Source organism: Marmota flaviventris, chromosome 10, assembly GCF_047511675.1.
Source record: "Marmota flaviventris isolate mMarFla1 chromosome 10, mMarFla1.hap1, whole genome shotgun sequence".
Lineage (NCBI taxonomy): Eukaryota > Metazoa > Chordata > Mammalia > Rodentia > Sciuridae > Marmota > Marmota flaviventris.
Window position 1 is genome coordinate 25,013,965 of NC_092507.1, and position 21,645 is coordinate 25,035,609.

A 21,645-nucleotide genomic window follows, 5' to 3' on the forward strand; every position below is an offset into this window, starting at 1 on the left:
AGGCCTTGCAGCTCACCTGCATTTCTTTTGCCTCTTTCTGCTCACCGTCATTTCCATCTCAGCTATCTAGATGCCATCTTTGGGACTGGGTCTTGGTGAAAGTTATCATTTAGCCTCACTGGTCCCAAGGAGGCTGTGTGAGGTTCTTAAGGCGACATGCATCAGGGGTGAAGCTAGTCACTTGGCAGCCTCATCCTTATCATAGATGAGATTAATTTTAGCTTGGTGCTCTCTGAGAATACTGAAGATGCCTTCTAGAAATGTACACACATTTCAAAAGGAGCAGCAAGCACAAATAGACAGTCCTGGCTAAATATGTCCTGAGCACATTAATTATTAAATTCATATTTGATAGAATCGGATCTGAAAGCCATGAATTTTGCCCAAGTTTTTGCATTTATTTATTTTTTTGTCTGATTCCCGCCTCTTGAGGATTTGGACAATTGGTGTCCTGAGATGAATTGGCAGGACATTCAACAGAGTTCCCCCTCCCCCTTCTGTCTTCCATGACACCCATTCCATCTTGGACCTCGAGCTCTGTCTTCTCCCTGACTTTTACATTTGGAACATAAAAGGCCCTCTTTCTGGGTCATCTTTTCATTTTATATTCCACATTCTCATTAGGGCCCCCACCCCACACACGCTTCCTAACTGTAGACCTCAATACAGACCTTCTCCCGAGCTACAGACATGGATGTGCGGTGGTCTCTGAAACGTCTTCACCTAGGTGGTGTTTCAATGGCATGATGTGGCGTCTGCTGCCTGCCAGCCTCTGCCCTGCAGATGGGGTGAGCAGACACAGGATGGAGAAGCACGTCCAAGACCCTGTGCTGTTTATCTTCTCACAGATGACAAAGAACCCAAGACCCAGCAAAGGGAAAAAGTGAATGGGGTGAGCATGTGCGACTTTCAACAGAGGGAACAGAGATGGCCTGTTTGAGGAAGTGGCCTTGGAACTGTGGCCTGATGACAAAGAGCCAGCCATCCCAAGGACAACCACTCCAGGTGGAAAGAACTCTAATTGCAAACGACCAAGTGGGGAATGAGCTTGGGACTTGTGGGGGACAGAGGAGGACAGTGTGGCAGAAGTGTGGCGGTGGATGGAACAAGAAGCATGAGATGAGTCGGACAGGATGGCAAAGGACTTTGAGCCCATGGAAAGGGGTCTGGGTTTTAATCACAGCAAGTTTAACTAAATATGTTCCAAGCTGAACCTCTGGTCTTCTCCCCCAAACTTGATTCTCCTAGATTCTAGAGTGTTCCCTGGCATCTACAGATGATTCAATCCTGCCATCACCCAGTGTGAGCTTTCCTTAGGCCCTCTTCTCACCTCCCACTTGCTCCCAAACAAACACCCATGGCCCAGACACACCCTAGACTTGATGCACAACAGCCTGATGTACAGCTCTACAGGAAATCCCACCGGCACCTTGAATGCGTGTCCAAAATTGAACTCTTTATCTATTTTCCAAAGCTTCTTTCATTCCTTATCTTCATGAATGACAACGTCCAATTGCCTAAGAGAAATATATCTACTGCTTCTCCCACGCTCCCACAGCCAATCAGGAGCTAACTCCTGTGGGTTCTATCTCCTCAGTAATCTCTTGTACTTGTCACATCCTCATCACAGCCCTATTTAGTGGAGACCCCAGTCTCCCACTATAAACCTCACTCCTTTGGAATCCGTCCTCCATAGTGGCTCAATATGGAGAGCCAATTTTGTAGATCACAACTGTCTGTTCTGGTGCATCCTTGCCTGGGACTCTTTAAGGACTCCCTGCTGCTTGCAGGATAATGTCTAGACTCCTCAAAGGGGCAGGGGACTCTCAATGGCCTAAGGCCCTTGCCAAGCTCTGTTATTTTTATCCTGCCTGCCTGCTTAAGGGACCCCACAGTCTGGTCAGATGGGCCCACCTGCAGCTCTACAAACGTTCAAGGTTAACCCAAAGCTGTTTCTTTTTTTAGCACGTGTTCTTCCCTTGTTCATCTAAAAAACTCTGTTAAGTGTCATTTCTGGTGAGTGGCATGGGACCCTCCCGCCCTGCACTGACCCTTCCAGCTGTAGTCATTGAGTCTGCATTTCGGGTTCACCCCTCTGAGTACCTACACCACCCTTGGCTAAACTCCACATGCTTGAGGACCCCAGAAGAAAGCCTGCTGCTAACAGGCTCTGGTGGCCGAGCATCTTCCAAACGGAATCTTCCCCTACTCCTACCAGGTTAGCTTTGTCTCCGTAATAACACCAATCCCAATACTACTACTAGTAACTATAACAAAAACAGGAAACCAGTGCTTACTAAGAATTTTCTGAGCCAGGCACAGTGGTGCATGCCTGTAATTCTGTGACTTGGGAGCCCGAGGTAGGAGGATCACAAGTCGGAGGCCAACCTTAGCATCTTAAAGAACCCCTGTCTTCAAATAAAAATAAAACAGACCAAGTACTCCTGGGTTCAATCCCCAATACTATTAAAAAAAAAAAAAAAGATTAAGACTTTGCTGCATGATTGGCATTTGGAATACAACACTGAACAAGATATTTTTGCCTTCAGGGAGGCTGTCAGACAATCAACAGATAAAGTAAGTGTTGCTTATTGAGACAGAATGTATTATTTGTTCCCTCCTCATCCTTGCCATACATTCTTTTAGCCCTCCTACCAGCACCATTGTCCTTGGGCTTGGTCTTGTGATTCGAGAATGTGAGTGTGACATAAGCCTTTCCCAACAGAGTTTTAGATGAGTTTGCCAGGTTTGTCTGTCTCCCAGAGCTTTTCTTTTCTTCCTTGAGAACGGCACACCCTAGGTAGAGCCTGGTCCTTCAGCCTGGGTCCCAGAATGAGATAGTTGCTGTAGGGAGCCCAGCAGAGCAATGCAGAGCCACGATGACTGGCAGCCTTCATGGACTGTGAGCCAGAAATATATATTGTGGCTAGTCACTGAGGTTCTGGGTCTGTCAATGCCAAGGCAAAAGTTGAGTAATGCATTTATCAAAGAGAATATGAGGAAAATAAACAAGGAAGGATTACACTTCTGGATAAGGATAGACATTCCCTCTGGGAGGGTGACAGGTGAGGAATGATGAGGCAGAACCAGCGTTGCGAGGGACATTTCAATATGGCAAAATGCCAGCTGCAAAGGCACTGAGGTAGGAAAGTTTCGAGGGGAAGAATGGCATGAGATGAGGGAGAGAGGGAGGAGGGAGTTAACCATGGACTGCCTCTTAGGCCTTTTGCTCAGGGATCTCCCTTGGCATCCAGAACACTCGGCTGAGGCACAATCCCTTGCTTGGCATGAAGGTCTGTTGGGCCATAGCTTTATATGGGTGGCCATATAAAATATTGCCCACATTGGGACTCTTTTGAAAATTAAAAGTGAAACTATTAATAATCAGTAGAATAAAAGGTTGTATATTGGGATTGTTCAAGCAAATAAGGATATATGGAGACCCCACTCATGGTCCTTTTATTTCTGACCATAAAGCATCCTTTCTGAGCTGGCAGTCACTTCTGCTTCAAGTTCCTTCCTTACTGCCCATTCCCTTCTGGAACCGGAACCCCACACAGAAGCTCATTGATGAGGGTCTGATAGCTGTGGAGTGGTTGCCCACTATGGCCTTCCCCCATGCCCCTTAGAACCTCACTAGGTTCTTGGTTTCAATTACCTGTCTGCTTATCAGTCCCATCTCGGAGAATTACCCACAGCCTGCAATGATCCTGCAGCATGGGCTGATTCTGGCCACACTTCCAGAATGATGCCCACCCAACCTTCCTGGGGTTGCTCAGCCTCCAGACCCTCTTCATGGCCAGGACATGAACTGGGTATCATGAGCTCCTTCACTGCTGGTTAGGGCTGGAGGGGTCTCATGTCACCAGCTCACAGGACAGATTCTGACACTTTATGGAGCAAAGTGTGAAGAATGTCCCCTAGTCTGCCCTCCTTATAACTAGCTGTGTCCACACTGGAAGGCTCAGATTTTACCTTAAAAAATGATCATAAATCCATATATATGTAGCCAAAGAAAGCCACCATCCCAAAGGTGGAGCAAATATGAATCCTACAAATTTTGAGTTTGCATCTCATTTTTTACTTACTAAATGTATACTTTTTTTTTTTTTTTGGTACCAGGAGAATTGAATTCAGGGACACTCAACCACTGAGCCACATCCCCAGCCCTATTTTGTATTTCATTTAGAGATAGGATCTCATTGATTTGCTTAGCGCCTTGCTTTTGCTGAGCAAGATTTGAACTCACGATCCTCCTGCCTCAGCCTCCCGAGCCACTGAGATTACAGGCATGAGCCACTGAGCCTGGTCTAATTGTACACTTTGATGGTGGTGGGAGAGCAGGTATTTTACCTCTCTGAGTCTTTTCCCACATGTATGAAGATGGGATTAGTAACTTCTAAACTAGAGCTCTGTTGTGAAGACCCAGTGCCATGAAGTTGGGAGACAGGGAGTCTAGCATGTGCCTGATACTTGGGGGTATACGTTCATTCCCTGATTTGAAACAAGAGGGTCTGTGCCAGTTCTGCTGCTGAAGGCAGTGTCCCAACTCATGCTTCTGCTCAGTGTGTTTCTGAGTCTCAACTGGCCAACTGAGGCGGCAAAGGGGTTGCCTTCCTCCCCTGCCTTAGCCTGGCATCCACCAAACAAGACAACTCTGAGAAAACTCTAATAGAACCCCTCGTTTGAAGGAATGATTGACTGCTTGGTTGCCAACTATGAAGTGAGCTGCTGTCTCCTGTGGGCAGAAGAGATTCTCTGTCAGCTGTATGGGGTCCCTGGTGCTCACAGCTTGTACTGGAGAGATGGGTATTCTGTCATTCTTTTAAAAAAAAAAAAAATTTTTTTTTTTTTTAGTTGTTGGTGGACTCAATACCTTTTATTTGTTCATTTTTTTATGTGGTGCTGGGGATCGAACCCAGTGCCTCATGCATGCTAGGCAAACACTCTGCCACTGAGCTGCAACCCCAGCTCCAGTATTCTGTCATTCTCGAGCTTGACTGGGGATTCTGAGAAGCTGAGACACAAATGGCAATAGCTTCCCTGAAGACCCAGTTCCTCCATGTCCCAAGCAAAGGCTATTCACAAGTACTTCTTGCCCTTGTGAGGTCGCACAATTACCGGTGCCATGTCCCTAGAGCCCCTGTGTGACTCAGAGGGTGATATCCTTGCCACAGGGGCAGATCCCAGCCAGTCTCTGTGCCCTGCTGGGGTTAGCTTCAGTTTTCTTATTACCCTGTGGGCCAGACACAGGGATCAGCTAGGGAGAAAACTGGCTTGGTATTATGCCATCCCAAAGCCCAAGCCATTCCACATCCCAGAGCAATTCAAAAAAGAGTGTGGACAACATCTGTAACAGCCCAAAAGGAACAGAGGGAGGGAGGAGGGAAGGAAAGGGGAAATACCAGAGGATGATATTGGTCAAATTATATTTTTATATTTTGTGATTGAATAAATATGTAACAACAGAACCTACTATTATGTAAAATTATAATTCACTAATAAAAACTCTGGGGAAAAAAAGTGCTTCCGGGATAGTGGGCCCAGGCACCTGGTCTCGGAGGCCCCTGGAGCCTGTCCTCTTCTCATGATTCCTGAGTTCTGCTAGAGGTCACCATGTTTCCAACAGTGGTTTTAGCAGAAGACCTTTATTCAGGCAGATTAGAACCACCCATGCCAAATCACACCTCAAATCACCACCCACAGAAGACTGGGAAAGAATAGAGATGGCTGCTCAGCACCATCGTAGGGAAGTCCATTTGGATTTCCCTCCAAGGAATCCGCCATAATCCAGGGGCATAGACTGCTAGCCTGAGACAGCTACCTTCAATTCCATGGGGGGGAAGCCTGGGGCTAGAGGCCCATGACTGAACTCCCTCCCATTGAGTCCCCCATAAGGTTGTCTTTGTACATATGGGAGGGCCAAAAGGGTTCTCCTAGAAAGCCAAGCCCTATAAGAGGTGAGTGGTGTCTTCTCCAAGAACCACAGAACCCGAGGCCACCTACAACACCCAGGGCTGACAGTGATGGATTTCTGTCCAAATAAGATGATGTATTCACCAAGGGGCCCAGAGAACAGGGGGAAGGATCCTGGTAGAACTCCACACTCTAGCTCCTGAGTCAGTAGCTGTGAGAACAGACCCTGGTTGGTGGAGCTCTGTGTCTGCCTCCATTGTTTTCTGAGTTAGACACAGTAGAGCACAGCTGAGAAGATGCCCATAGCATTCAATATTTTACAGAGAAAAAAAGAGCTTGTTGGTTTGATCACAGCTGAAGAGAGTGACTGAGATACCCATTTCCCCACAGGTAGAGGTCAATACCCAGGACTAGATTATTGCAGCTTGGTCAGTCCCCCCCAGATGGCTGCGGTCCTAGCATTTCTTGGACAGGGCTCTTGGCTGTAGAAACATGGCCTTTGGACTGGGCCTTGGATTAAGTCATGTTTGCAGTTCACTTTTGGATAGATTCCTGGGTTGGACTGGACTAAATTTTGCCTATGTTACAATTCTCCAAAAAGACTTCTGAGAAGCTTCCAGTTGGAATATATTTTTTTGTCTTCCTTTCTTAAAATACTTTGTGACCACATCTATTATTGTGAAATATGGTGTTTATGTCACTTACTAGACTATGAGCGCTTGGAGGGCAAGAACCCTGTGCCAACCGTCTCCAATACTCTTCCCATGCTGAGCACAGTGCCCAGAACACAGTAGCCTCTCCCTCACATTTTGCTGCATTAAAACTAAATGAAAGCAGGTGATAGCAACAACAGGCTATGATGTCAAAGTGCTGGATCATGCATCTCATTCCTTGCTGGAGGCCTGTATTTCACAGACCTAAGGAGACCATGACCATCATAATAAGACCATGACTATCATAATAACTGAATTCTGGCAGTCTCAGCCTAGCCAGCCTCAGAGCAGTGGCATATGACCATAATATACCATCTCATGCATCATTACCAGTTCTCATAGGGATGCCATCTTGTCAAGGGACCAAACCCTCAGGAAGGACACAAGACCCCACCAAGCAGCTGGAGGTTCAGAAATCTGGCACAACATCTAGGTTACCTAGGAAGGTCTTAGAACAACTCCTGGGCCCTGTCCTAAGTCTACCAGGTATTTTAGGAATGAGGCGAGGGCTTCCACAGTTTAAAATACCACTGAGTGATTCTAATTTTTAGTCAGGTTTGGGTTCCTTTTAGACTGGGTAGAACCACTGAAGGCATCTCATTCCCCTATAAAGTATTTGCCTATTTGAACATAAAAACAGTAAATGATATATGGGACCCAGACTGGTTTGGCAGGAAAAGTGTTGACTGTGTTCCTCTGGACCTTCTGATAGGAAAGCCTCTTCTGTGAGCCAACCTTCCCTCCAATCTTTGCCTGATCTGACCCTGGCCAGGGACACTGGATACCTGTATTCCCTCAGTTCAGATCCTACAGCCAGGTCCTGAGCCAAGTCAAGCCAAGTCTGGTGGCACACTGGGATGTTACGACCCCACAAGCCAGGGGGTTGGGCTCGGGAGGAGCTCAGATACTCATGGGCCCTCTAGGCTTTAGGACCCTCCCTTCCCACCAACCCTTTCTTAACATGTGTGCTCAGCCCAGGGACCAACCTTTAGAGCTGGTTCTGGTTTCTTCTCTAGTCTCTGTGTTGAGCAAAGCCCTTTTTGAAGCTGTGGCCCCTGGCTGGTGTAGGGGTCCAGCCAGAATTACCCTCTGTTCTCCTGAGTATGGAACTGATTCAATCCAGAGGCCTCTTTCCACCATCAAGCATTTGCTGTTTAAACACAAAGGCAATAAGTAATGTATGGGCCTCACACTGGCCCAGGAGGACAGGGGTTGACTCCACTTCCTTGGACATCCTGATAGGCAATGTGGGCAGTGCCTTTGTGGCTATCCCTTCAGCCCTTCTCCTAGCCCTGGACTCCCTCAGCTCTGGCTTACCCTGCCGTGGCTGCCCTGTGGTGCCAGGAGGCCCATCCCCAGCCGTGACTAAGCTGCCCACTCTCCAGGTCAGGAATAGATGCTCCCCTGCTACCAGCTCAGACTCCACTAAGGCGACCACACCTAGCTCTGCACCTCCCTAGCAAAGTGAGACCACGGGTTCTCATGTCTGGGTTTTTGAGACCTGGGTGGCAGAGGGAGGGTGCTCTGGAACTCCCAGGTTGTCTGCTCACTTCCTGGGGCCCTCTGTGGTCAGTGGGTCCTTGAAGGAAACCGAGAGCCTGAGAACATTACACAAAGCCGAGGAAGTTCACTCAGCCCTCATCACCGTCAGTGCCCTGTCACAAACATTCCCAGGAATCTTGTTTCCCATACGGAATCTAACACTTTCAGACCTTAGCTGGTCCCAACTCTGGCTCTGAATACTTGAAGGAGGTAATTGTCAAGGACTCCGGTTATTGAGATCATATTTTCTGGGCCGAAGGAGAAGATGATTGAAATTGCACTTGTCCTGGAAAATCTGGGATTATACACTTACAGGGAATACCAGTTTTAGTCACAGAGGGGCGGGAAAATGGGGACACGCTTTGCCTGTGCACGGAGCACGGAGGTTGAGGTGGGAGTGGAACTAAAGAAAAGTACCTGCCAATTTCAGAAGAAAGGTGACAAGCCACGTATGTGACCTATATGAAGAAAACCACAGAGCTGCTATATTTAGAAAAATGAAAGTGGAGTACCAAAAGAGAGACAAACACGTCATGGATCTGGGTGGGAAGCCTGCGTATTAGAACAAAGCCCATTTTCTTTGAGTTAATTTACAGTTTAACAGGAGTGCACACACAAAGTCCCAACAGGATAGCTTTTTCCCACTCTGACAAAATGATTCCAAAATTAATCTTGAACAACAAACAGATGAGAATAACAATGAATATTCTGAAAGAGAAAATAATTAAGGAAGGAAGGAATTGTTTTCAGCTCTGCTAGATATTAGAACATATTATAAAACAACAATTAAAATTATTCAATATGGGGGCTAGGAAAGCCAGAGCAACAGAACAAAGTGGTGACTCAGGAAATAGACTTAACTACATTTGAGGATTTGGTATATGATAAAACAATCCATTTCTCTCAAATCACAAGGGAAGTGAATTACTTAATAAATTATGTTGGAAAACTGCCTAAGAGTTTGGACAATATTATACATTCATCTAAATAAACTCCAGATGGATTAACAAATTGTAGTTTAACAAATCAAATTACTGACAAATAACTAAAAATAGAAGAGAGTATTTCTCAGATCCGTGGCAGAATGATAACTCTGTCAGCTTTGAAAAGAAATCATAAACATTGGGGGATTTGTCTACATAAAAATGTAAAACAACTATACAATACAAATTAGCAAACCAGAAAGGGGGGAAGACAAGATAGAGGATTTCTATCCCATGATAAAACAGAGCACCTTCAAATTGGATTGGAAAGTACCAAGACCTTAGGGTGCCACAGTCCCCACATGGCACTGCCCATGGCAAAGGCATCATGTCTCTGTTAGACAAGGCTGGACCCCATGTGGCTGTGGATAGGCCAGGACTGAAGTCCCCATCCAGTGTCCTGGGATGGAAATTCTGGAACCTCTCCTGACATGTCTTCCATACTTCTTGTCCTAACAGGGGCATGCTCTGCACAATGGATGGGGTGACAGCCTCTTTCCCACACTCTTATCCATGGACCCCACTGGCCTTCCTTACTCACATTCCCTAGGCAGCACCTACCCTCTAGGAACCCCTGCAATCCCAATTACCCAGCTAGTAGTGCATGTGTGTGTATACACGTGTGTGTGTGTGTCTGTGTGTGTATGAGTGTGTGTGTCAATGCATCCATGGAACACCTCTCCATCCCTTGCACAGGCCCACACCTCTCAGCTTCTCTTAGAACCCACTACTGCAACTTGGATGTGTCCTTTACCAACAGGCCCCAACACTGTCTTCCCATTTTCTGGTCAACCATTCCAACAGAGATGGTGCCCTAGGAGAAGAGGGGCCACGGCAGCCTGTTCATTTAACACATATTTATTGAGCATTGCCACAGGCATGCTCAATAAATATGTATTAAATAAAAGACTGGGCCCACAAGCTAGGCATGGTGGCACATGCCTGTAATCCCAGCGACTTGGGAGGCTGAGGTAGGAGGATCATAAATTCAAGTGTAAGACCTGGGTTTGAACTCTAGAACTGCAACCCAACTGAACCGGACCAAACCAAACCAAATCAACACAAACCAAACTTAAACATATCTATGGCATCAGGACTTCTCATTGAAGAAAACAAATTTTAACGCTCAAGGAACCATTTCCTTTCTTGTCTGTCCCTGCAAGGGGAGGGCTCTGGAGCTTAGGCATTCCAGTCTAGATTCCCAGCACTTGTAACACTTACAACACTGGGCACTTTATAGCATTTGCCAAGGGGTGGGTGTGCCATAGGGACAGATTCTACTCATATGTATTAAATTAGCAAGTTTTAAAAGGCCACACAGATTCTTGAGGTTTAGTGAAGCAGATAAAGGTTATAAGCCATCTACGTGACCTATAGGAAGAAAACCACTAAGCTGTTATCTCTAGAAAGTGAAAGTAGATGAACATAAAATAGAGCTATGCTGTTTGTTGATAGCAAGGCCGAAGGCTACAGGAATCTCAATCTTACAGCTTTTGTTATTGACAACATTTTGGGAGAATAATATAACTGTGTGCATCAGAGTTTTAAAAAAAACATTCATACTCTGGCCTGATAACTGTACTTCTGGTAATTCATCCCAAAGAAATAATTTAAGAGGAGGAGAAAAAGCCACGGGCAGGAGGATGTTCATTATAGCCTTATGTAAAATAATTGAACATGATCAGTTGAATAAGTCATGGACCATTCACTAGAGAATATTCCATTGATCTTTAGAAGGAGAACTGTGGAAGACACAGAGCCACATGGTAAGACAGACGCCACATACGGACTTGGAAACAATGCAAAATGGTATGTTTGCTTTGATTGGAACAATATGAAAGATGTGCAGACGTGTAAGAAACAAAAAGCAATGGACAAATTTGAACCTGTTTTTTTAATTTATGGGAGGGAGATTAAGAGTACTTTCTTCATTCAAATCATTAAATTCATTTAAGCTTTTAAAATACCGGAATGTACCAACAGCCTGTATGGAACATTGGCTCTTGAGTTGAAGATACTTTTTTTTTCCACCTGAGGTATTGGGGATAGAACTCAGGGGTGCTTTACCACTGAGCTATATCCTCAGTCCTCTTTATTTTTTACTTTGAGACAGGTTTCACTAAGTTGCCCAGGCTGGCCTGGAACTTACGATCCTCCTGCCTCAGCCTCGTGAATTGCTGGGATTATAGGTGTGCGTCAACAGCAGTGAGCCTGTAGGTTCTTCTTGATAGAGAGTCACAACACATCACACCAGACACAGCACTAACCAATCGCCCCCTCAGCCTGAGCAGGGTCATTCCCACGCCCTCCAGGTGAGAATTTGATCAAGAACAGCCCTAACCTAAGAAGATTGCTGAGTCTGTGCTTGGTAGGAGAATAGATAGTGGATGGGGAGAAGGGATGAGAAAGAGTGAAGATTTGGAAAAGATTTCATCACCAGTACATGGCATGGTGGTGTACGGCACTGGGCTAGTTCTAATAAGGACCATGGATCCATTCTTCATGGATCTGTTTAACTCCTGACAACCTCTTTTACTTTATGGGGGTAGCTCAGTGTGCTTCAGGTCCCTGGCCCAGTAATTTTGTCCTAAGGCTTCTTTGTCCTTGTTTCTGCAGATGAGCCTTGGCAGGACTTGGAGTGGGAATCGAGGTTCACATGGCTACTGCTCTGTCAATTAATTGTCCAAATTTTAGACCATCATTTAGTGGTTGCACAGCCTTTGAAATAGTGGCCTTATCTTCTTGAATGTTGTTTTCATCTATCTATAAGCTAAGAGAATATATACTCTGCTAAATTGTGGGCAAGATAATGCCCCAATGAAATAAGGCATTTAATAAGCGCCAGCATCCTCTCCTGCCCCCTACTTTCTCACTGTCATAATGTTATAGACTTTAATCACAGTCTCACTTAAAATGTAAATCCACATAGGTCTTCATTTTAGATGGGACAAAGTTTCCCTAGTCCAGTGGTTTTTAATCTGGGATGGGTTTTCTACCAGGGAATATTTAGCAATGCCTAGAGGTGCTTTTGATTCTCACTACTGGTGCATGGGGTGGGTGCTACCGGCATTTGATGGGTAGAGGATAGGATATTGCTAAAGTATCCTTTGATGCCCAAAGCTGTCCCATACAGACAATTATCTTCAATATTATGATACCGAGCTGCAATATCAATAGTGCTGAGATTGATTAATCCTACACTTGAGTAATGGTCCATGGGAGGGACCAGCTTCCTAAGGACCCTATGACACAATCCATTCCTTTCTGGAGTGGGTCGGGGTGGTGAGGCATGTGTGCATATGGATGTGCAGTGGGGGTAGGGAGGAATTCAGGGCAAAAGGACAAGAGGATGCCAGGAGGGGCCATTTCCTGTAGCCTCCCTACGCAGAACACTCTCTTACCTCCCAACTCTTCAAAGCCTGGTTCAAGCCCTCTGTCCCCTGTGACATTTTCTCTGAGTGCCCAAGAGACCCAATTTTCCTTCTCTGACCTCTCCAGATTTGGCTGCTGATCTGTAACTTAAACTGTGCACACCCCAGGAGGCCCTGGCTTCTTATTTCACACATATGCCATATACAGGAAGACCTGAGCAATTAGGATTCACACCTTCTTACAGCGCTTTGCAAAATGGCGAAGGAAAGTGAGCTTTTGTGCTGTCCCGGCTCATCTCTGGGTGAAGGCTGTTTTGAAACTTCTTTTGAAAGTGGCTGCTAATGGACTGATAATTGGTTTCCAGGATTCCTTATGATGTGTGAAGTGCTCTGCTAGCCTGTCAACAAAGCATCCTGGACTGTGTAAACCACCCTCAGAGTTATTTGTATCTTCTTTACTGTCGTAGCTCTTGTGGTGGAATGGCCCTCCATCTTTTAGTCAGGATGGGTAAAAACAGGCAGAGCTTCTAGAAGGAAAAGAATGTGTGCAACCTGGCCAAAGCTCTCTCCCCAGGACAGCTAGTTGGAGCACAATTCCTAGGGAGAGGCTGAACAGCTCGGAATCTAACACCGGGCCCGTGGCACAGGGTAGACAATAAATATCCCTGAATGGATGGAAAGTGGTACTACTTCAGGTAGATTTTGAGCAGTGGTCCCTGGAGACATGCATTAACTGAAGAGGACAAGAGGAAAGAAGTCAGCTCCATCTTTTCTTTCAAAATGCTTTTTTGCTGTGAGATATATCATCCTTCTGAAACCCAAGGTGGAAAAAGACTGTCTATTGAGGATCTACTACTGTGAGGGCAGCTCAAAGCCCACAGAATGATTCTGAAGTCTCTGGCTGCCACAGAAAATGTTGGGGAACATGAAGGAAGAGTGTTATTTGTGCAGTCTCGGCAGGGCGATTCCCTGGCAAGAGCTGTTTTGAAGAGAATGTTTCAAGAGAAGAACAAATGCCCTGCTTTGCACTTCTTTGGACAATTGTTCAAAGAAATCTGAGCCATTAAAATAGTTTTCCCAGTCCCCTTCTAACTCCTGAGAAGGAAACAGCAGTGCTGTTCGCTAAGTATTGTATTAATATTTATTGTCACTAATGAGCGGTAAAATTCAGGACATTTATGCTGACTTTTGCTGAAGGTATTTTCCTGTGTGCATTTTCAAACACTCAACAATGCATAGAAGATAACCTTATTATTTTATAGGCATTTATAGATGTTGCTCCTTTGCTGTTGACCACACACTTTATATTTGACCTATAACAAGGAGCAGAACTTTCCCTCCATCAAAGTATGGCCTGCTCTGTAATGATCCACTTTATGGAGTGGTTTCCAAGAATTCATTGTGGAAATGTTGTAGTTATCTTTCCCTAGGGATATGATCCTAGAGGCTTAGAGCTTCTGGAGCCAGAATGAAGCGCTGCCCTGCTGGGTAGATCAGGAAACCAAAATCCAAGACGAGACACCCTGGCTACAGTCCAGAAGCTGAGCTAGGACCAAGAATCAGGGCTCCAGATTTGGAATCCAAAGTTATCTCAGCATGCCAGGCCTTCCTTATCACTGTCCCTCACTACCAATTAGACGGCGAGCTTATGAGGCGAAGCCCAGGACCTCAGGAAACATCAGCTCAGAGGCTGGGTACTGAGCAGACAATAGACAGATGGCGGTGCCTCGTGTCCATGAGCTGATGATGTGACAAAGGTGCAGAGTCATGGGGACACTTGGCTCTCACTGGTCTCTTCCACTGAAGCCAGCATCCCTGGGACTCTGTACCCAGGGATGTCATCCTCCTCTATCCCAGAACTGTCCAGCAGAAGAAATGCCAGCCCCCATGCCCACACCCAAGTGCCTGTTTCGCAATTCTTATCAGCAAGCTCAGGTCCCTCATCCTTGCTTGAAACCACAGAGAACACTAATCCATACTTGTGGGGACAGCTCTGCCCTCTTTTCTTCTCAGCTGCTTGCAAGCCGTGCCCAGCCGGCTGGAGGCTGCCAACCCTGCTCCTGGAAACGAAGGGCTGGATGAGCTGTGCTACAAGGTTTTCTGCCTTTAGCGAAGGTTTAAGAAAACTGTTCTGAAACTACTCCTAAGAGGCGGAGGGTCAAGTAAATTCTTGGAAGACTCCAGTGGCATTCTGGGTACTACCTGCATCCCTCTGCCTATGGGGCCAGGGAGTTTTGTTCTGGTCCTGAGGACCTGGCTGACTCTTCTTCCCACTTCCATCCTACCAGTTCTCAGTCCCAGACACTTGGCCATCTTCCAGTTCTGCCGCCTGGCTTTATCTAGATGGATCTCAGAAATTAAGCCCCCTGGTATTTGGGGCTCCCATAGGCTGTAACTTTGCCTTCTCTGTCCCCGTTGTCAGCCAGTGTCTGCAGAGCCCTGTTCTGCTCATTCCTGCCCTGGGCTTGGTCTCCGCAATGTTCCTCTTGTCCCCATGGCTCCCAGGAAGCTAAGGAGCTGGTGAACATTATTTTCCAGCCACAATGGAGAGCAGAGGTGGTCAGATGACCCTGCAATCTAATTTTTTTTTTCAGTAAGGATGATTTGTTTGATATATATCTGAAAGTGGTTTAAACTCTATAAACCTCTGAAGAATTTTTATGCAGATAAACTCACAAGTCATAGAAAATGCTTTGTCAGATAGAATTATTATTTTTTTGTTTGTAAAGTATAATCACTATGCTACGACCCAATTTGTCAACTCACACGCCCCAAACCCTCATCATCGGAGACTCTGACAGTCTCCCAGTCTCTTCCTCCCCAGTACCAAGGGGCTATCATTCTCTGATATGCAGGACTCTGAGGTCCTGAGTGGCCCACTAGGGTGGGAGAAGGATCAGAGGAGCAGGCTCTCTGCCTTTCCCTGAAAGAAGCACATTGAAAGAGCTGGAAGAGGTCAGGGGGCCAGGGTTGGGAGAAGAAGAGCTGACAACCCAGAGAAGCTGGAACCTTGGAATTTCTGACAGAGACCATGTCTGCCTTGCTTTGCTACCCAGAGCCCCTCACACTTGGAGTCCCACTGGGGATGAGGACTTCTGATATCATTTGCGCCGCAAAGTATGGCCAGCCCGTCGGAGCGGAAGGCAGGTAGAGGGCCCTTCCTTGTTTACTCCATTCCTTCTCCCAAAGATCAACAACCCAAAGACAGCCAGAGTCCTCATCTGAACCTAAATTCCATACAAGAGGCAGCGACTGAAGGGTATATTTCATGTCCTGCCAGGTTGTTTTTTTCCCACAGCCCCTGGAGGCTGGTAGAGGTGCCAGTCCTTCCAGCCCCAGCTGATTGAGTGGTGTCAGACGTGGTAACAAGGGTGAGGAAGAAATGTCTGGATCTGAGCCTTGTGGGCCCCATGCCCTTGCTCTTAAGGATCACCAGGGAGGGTAAGACGACGGTGATGAAGGCCCCCAAGGTTGAGAGCAATCGCTCTCAATGCTGCCGTCTACAGTACTGCCAGACAGGAGGAGCCAGCCAGCAATGTTCTAAGGATCAGAAGAAACCAACCAAAGTGGCGCTGTGGGCACACAGTGCAATGTGGCCAAGGATGGGCCCCAGGACCAGCTAGGAAACGGGCCCTGCCTCTCTGTGGGGACCCTGCAGCGGCTGCCTCCGGCTCACTTACACACGCAGCCTGGCTTCTTAGCCGACCACTGGTTATTCTTTTGACACGTGATTGCCTTCTGCCCCACCAGCTCAAAGGCAGGCTGGCACTCAAACTTGAGTGTGTCACCGTGGCGGAACCGAGAGCCTTCCCTCCGGCCGTAGGCAGGTATGCCAGGGTCACCGCAACTGCCCTGCTCGATCTCTGAAAGACAGGAAGACGAGAAAACAGACAAAAGGTGACTTTATAGCTCTCCTGGACATTTCATGTTCCGCTGCCCTCCTGCCAAGAGTCAGTGCTCGGAGTCACACAAGTAGACATTTAGCGTTCTTACAGGGGACGAGCTTCATGTCTGATCACAGCATCCAGCTGGCCTTCCAGCTAGCACATGCCTGCGACCCTGGCTCCATCTGAAGTACTCCAGACCTGCAGATTTTTATTTAGGAAAGGTGGACTGACATGGTTGTTTGTGGGTTATGCATCCCAGGGCCCAAATTTTGGAGACTTCCTAGTTGAACTTGACCCTGCATCTGATGACAGATGTGGCTAAATGGATCTTAAGTACAGTCCACTTCTGGGCAGTAGAACCAGCCCGGATGAGGAGGCAGTGGACACCCTGCTGCTTGCCACTGTCTCAAAATGGAGACTAAGCGAGACTCAGTATTGGCAGCCTTCCTAGATAGAAGCGCTTTCATGAAGATTTTTTTTTAATTCAATTTGAGAGGGCAGCAGGTAAAATGAAGCCAATGACTCGTTAAGTCAACTTTTCAAGTTCACTTGAGCCAGCAGTGGTGAGTCAGCCTGTTTGGCAGGGGCTCTTGAGACAGTCCTGGGGGCCTGGACGCTGTGGACGTGACAGGTCACTACCCAAGAGTCGGCTAGGACCCAGCCAAGTGCTCCCGCAGGAGACTGTCCCTGCCACACCCCTGGAGTTTCCCCAGAGTCACTCCATCTCCACCTGCGCTGTACTTAGGGCTGTGAGAGGGAGGGGGAGGAGCTCTGCCCCAGGGTGTGGGGGGGGGGAGGTGCCCTACAGCAAAGACAGGGGTGCCAGGTGGTGAGGTGAGACCACAGGAGTTCTGAGATTTGGGAGAGAGGCACCTGGAGCCACTAGGGGAGTGGTTCAGACACCTTCCCAGGGTTCTCAGGCCCAAAGGACCCTGCCTTTTCTGTAGACATCATTTGAGCCATCAGAAGCCAGTTGTGGAAATCACTGTGTGTGACCCTGACAAGATGATTCTGTTAAAGTTTTCTTGCCATAGCTATGAGGTTTCTGTGGGCTGATCAGGGTTGCTCCTGCTAGTCCTGGACTCTGCCATAGATGGGCAGGCTCTTGACTGTCATATTCGTGTTACATCAAACACCAGGACCTCCAGCCCTGGGCTGAGAGGATCAGGACAAAGCATTCTATGGGACTCTGTGAGCATGTGTGTGTGTGGGGGGGTCTGGGGTGCATACACGCATGTGTGAGCTGAGTCAAACATCAAGGGTCCTAGAGAAGGGAGTCTGCATGACCATGTGCCAGGCCCAAGGAATCTCAAGTCCAAGCCGGCCCACCCACCCCTCATCTGGCCTCTCTTGGCCCCACTTTCCACACCTCTGCTGAAGTCCTGACTGAGCCCTGATCTGAAGTTAGCTTTGTGCAGGCACAGGGATGGGGGAGGGGATTTGCTGAAGGAAGCCCAGGGAAGGTGGCCCCTTTGTTCCAGGTCCCAGAGCTCCCGGCATAGGGAGGATATGAAGTAGGGACACCTGTTACAAGTTGACCTGGAGAGGCAAGCTGCGGGGCCATCCTTCTTCCAGATGTCTCTAAACATGCTCCCTGGAATTTAAGCTCCAGGGATGCCAGGACTGTACCCATAGACCTTTGAGATCTGGTGAAAGTTTCCTGGCATCTGAAGACAGAGCTGGGTGCTGCTGATGGGGGGGTGGGATCCAGATTTAAGGTTTCCTAGTGAGCTCCCAGCATACTGTAGAAAACATACACTGGGTACATGTGTCCATGTCCCTCTGCTCTGTAGCTAGTCTGAGACTGTGATGGGGACAAGAGGACAGGCATCCATAGCAGGAGGAAGGAGTCTGCCCAGCCCCCTCCACCACTGTCTGGGCACAGACACATGCACCTAATTTCTCTTCCCATTAATGCAATCTTGGGTGTACTATAAGGACCTACTGTGTGCCAGCCCCTGTGACCAGCCCTGGAGATCCATCACCAATGCTTGAACGGACAAGGAGATGGGGATTTAGGACCCAGGGGGAAGGTGCTATGGGAGCATCCAGGAGAAGCAGCTGACTCCAATTTGAAGGGCCACGCTGAAAAGAAGGTTCAGGGAGTGAGGCTCACAAAGCTTTAGGGGTCCCAAGGACTCAGTAATCAAGACACTAAGTCTCAAAGCAATTGATTTTTTCCTTAGAAAATCACAACAAATGCACATAAATCCAACCCACCCAATGAAGAAACAAGGACTGAATCTGACCTTGCACTTGGCTCACTCACCTTTATCCTAGACCTGCCTCTGTCTGTTGGAGACTCTCTTTATTTAAAGTTCCATCATAAATATTTTGCATTGATCTTGATTTTAAAATATATTATTATTATTAATCTTAGTTACTGAGCTTTTTTCCCTCGCCCTTAATTTTTGTGCTCAAGGTGAGCGCCTCATGTGACCCGAGTCCCAGCCATGGGTTAGGGACTTGGAGGAGGCCACGTCTGAGCTGAGGCCTGAGGCTATGAAGGGCCAACAAGGTGACAGGAATAGCAGGTGAGAAGGGTGGGGGGAGGGCCCTTTAGGTAAAGGGAGGAGCCCAGGCCAAATCCCAGAGGTCAGACTGTAAGACTGCAGCACAGCAGTGAGAGCAGCCACCTAAGAGTTAGGATCAGAACTAACTTTTAGTTATATAGCGAGTAACTCTAGAACTGATTGTTTGTCAGCAGCTGCTGTGAAGACTTTACGTACATTGACTTACTTCAGCCTTACAGTTACCCTGAGGGCTGGGCACTATTTTCCCATTTTAAAGGTGAGGGAACTGAGATGCAGAGGCATCATGTAATTATCTGAGGCCAAAGAACTAGGAATGGTGCATGCTCCAGGGCCCCTAATCCTGTGCCACTGCAAGTTCAAGTGCTTTCAGCAGGGTGATGAGAGGTGAGCTGGCAAAGGCACCCGTGGGCAGGGCCAGCTCATGAATGCCCCCCTGGCCCCCGCTATCTGCTAAGGAGACTGGACTTCACATGGTAGGCAGTGTGCATCAATAAGGGATTTCATTCTATTTAGCATTTGATATTTTGTATGTGAAAAAGGTCACTCTGACCATTGTCTGGGGCAGTGGGGAGAGGAAGAGAGAACATTCAATCACTCCACAAACATCAGACTGTCTGTTTAGTCTAAGCCACTGTGCTGGACACTGGGGGTGCAGCAGAGACCAAGGCAGATGCAAGCCCAGCCTTTGTGGAGGCTTCATGCTACTGGGAGGCTCATGGTAGTCTGGCAGATGTGTTGATGGCATCCTAGTCTGGGCATGGGCAGAGGATCTGGAGAAAGGCAGGAAGATTTGGGACATTTAAAGCAGGACACAGCCATAGGCCATACTGAGGGTGAGGATAGGGACCAAGGAGGAGCAGGAGTGTGCTGGGCTGAGGGCCTGGCCAGGGCACTGGGCTGTACTGGCACTAAGGTGAGAATGCAGGATGAGCTGCTGGTGTGAATGCAGAGGCATGCCAAGTTGTGTGGTACAGGTGGAATCTCCAAGTGGAATTATCTAGTAGAAAGTAGCTACATGGGTCTTAAGTTGAGGGGCAAAGTCTGGTCTAGATGCGGCCACATCAATATCTATAGCAGCTCAGTTCACAATAGCTAACTACAGGACCAACCTAGGCACCCTTCAATAGATGAATGGATAAAGGAAATGTGATATATATATACACAATGGAATATTACTCAGCCATAAAGAAGAATGAAATTATGGCATTTGCTGGTAAATGGATGGAACTGGAGGCTATCATGCTAAGTGAAATAAGCCAATCCCAGAAAACCAAAGGCCGAATGTTCTCTCTGATATGAGGATGCTGACTCACAATAGGTGGGGGCCAGGGGAGGAGTGAAGGTTCACTGAATTGGAAAGGGGAGAATGGGGGGGGAAAAAGGGGGGTTAGGAATGAGAAGGATAGTAGAACGAATCAGACATAACTTTCTTATGTTCATATATGAAGACATGACCAGTGTAAGTCCACATCATGTGACAACAATGGGAAGTTACACTCCATGTATGTATGATATGTCAAAATACATTCTACTGTCTTGTGTAACTAAAAAGAAGAAATAAAACATAAAAAGTAAATAAAAGGTATTTCATACACATAAACACACACACACAAAGAAGTCTGGTCTAGAAAGGTAGAATTTGAGATTCTGGTGGGAGAGTAGCCATGAGGATAAGCCCACCCACAGAGGGTGGGGAGAGGTGCCCAGGACAGAACAGAGGTGCCCAGGCTGCAGGGAACAGCAGCATAGGAGGCCTAGTCCTGGGGGAGGGGTCACGAAGCTCAGAGAAGGAGGTCTCTGAGTAGGAGATGGATAGGATCAGGCTGCAGGGAACTTTAGGGAGGCCCAGAAAGTAGGTCAGCAGGAGGGGGTCACTGCTGGTGCTGGGAGGAGTGGACCAAGGGTCACAACGGGACAAGGCCAGATGGGAGAAGAGGAGGATGAAACGGGGAGAGAAGACCTTCAAAGGAAGAATTTCTTGACAGTGAAGGAAAAGAGGGTAGCAGCGCAAGAGGGTTATGTCCTTGGGGGGTGGTTACAAATATTTTTAAGATGGGAGGAACTTGACTAGATTTCAATGCTAGAGAAGAACAAGGGAGGAGGGAGGAGGGAGAGGAGGAGAGAAGAGGGAGAGGGAGGGGGAGGGGAGAGGAGGAGGGAGAGGAAGGGGTGGGCAGAGAGGGAGGGAGCCAGGGGGAGGGAGGGGATTGAGGTGGAATGGTTAGTTGAAGGTAAGGGGGACAGATGGGAAATGGTGGCATGAGACCCCAGGGAAAGCAGGAGGCAGGGGACCCTGGGCATGCTGGAGGGTGGCCCTGAGACCAGGAGGGACTCTCCTTCCCTGCTGACAGGAACGAGCAAGGAAGCAGTGGTGGCAATGGGTTTTGGTGCAGGGTGGCAGGTTGAAGGAAATCCTGTGTGACACAGGCTCTATGCTAAGTGGGGCAGGAGGCTGGGTCTTGGGTAAAGGTGGGGTAGCAGTCAGGGGGGCAAGGACTTGATGTTCACAAGAATGGCTGAAGCCAACACTCAGAAAAGAGGAAACTGAGGCTGGGTGGTCGGCCATGCACCTGTGGTGCCCACCAGGGGTGAGGGATGGCTCTCTTGTATAAGCATCAGCTGGTAGGGCTCTACCCCTTGTCCTTGTCCCAAGGAGCCTGCAGTGACTGGGCTCACACAGACTTGAGGCCACTGTGAGT

General features: G+C 47.7%; 1 protein-coding gene across 1 annotated transcript in view; it reads right to left on the bottom strand.

The window, feature by feature from the left end:
• The window catches only part of Csmd2 (CUB and Sushi multiple domains 2), a 539,902-nt gene that overhangs the window by 198,979 nt on the left and 319,278 nt on the right, over positions 1-21,645 (bottom strand). The window contains exon 13 of the mRNA XM_027937327.2: positions 16,206-16,388. Coding sequence (XP_027793128.2) covers positions 16,206-16,388 — 183 coding nt within the window. The remainder of the gene's footprint in view (positions 1-16,205; positions 16,389-21,645) is intronic.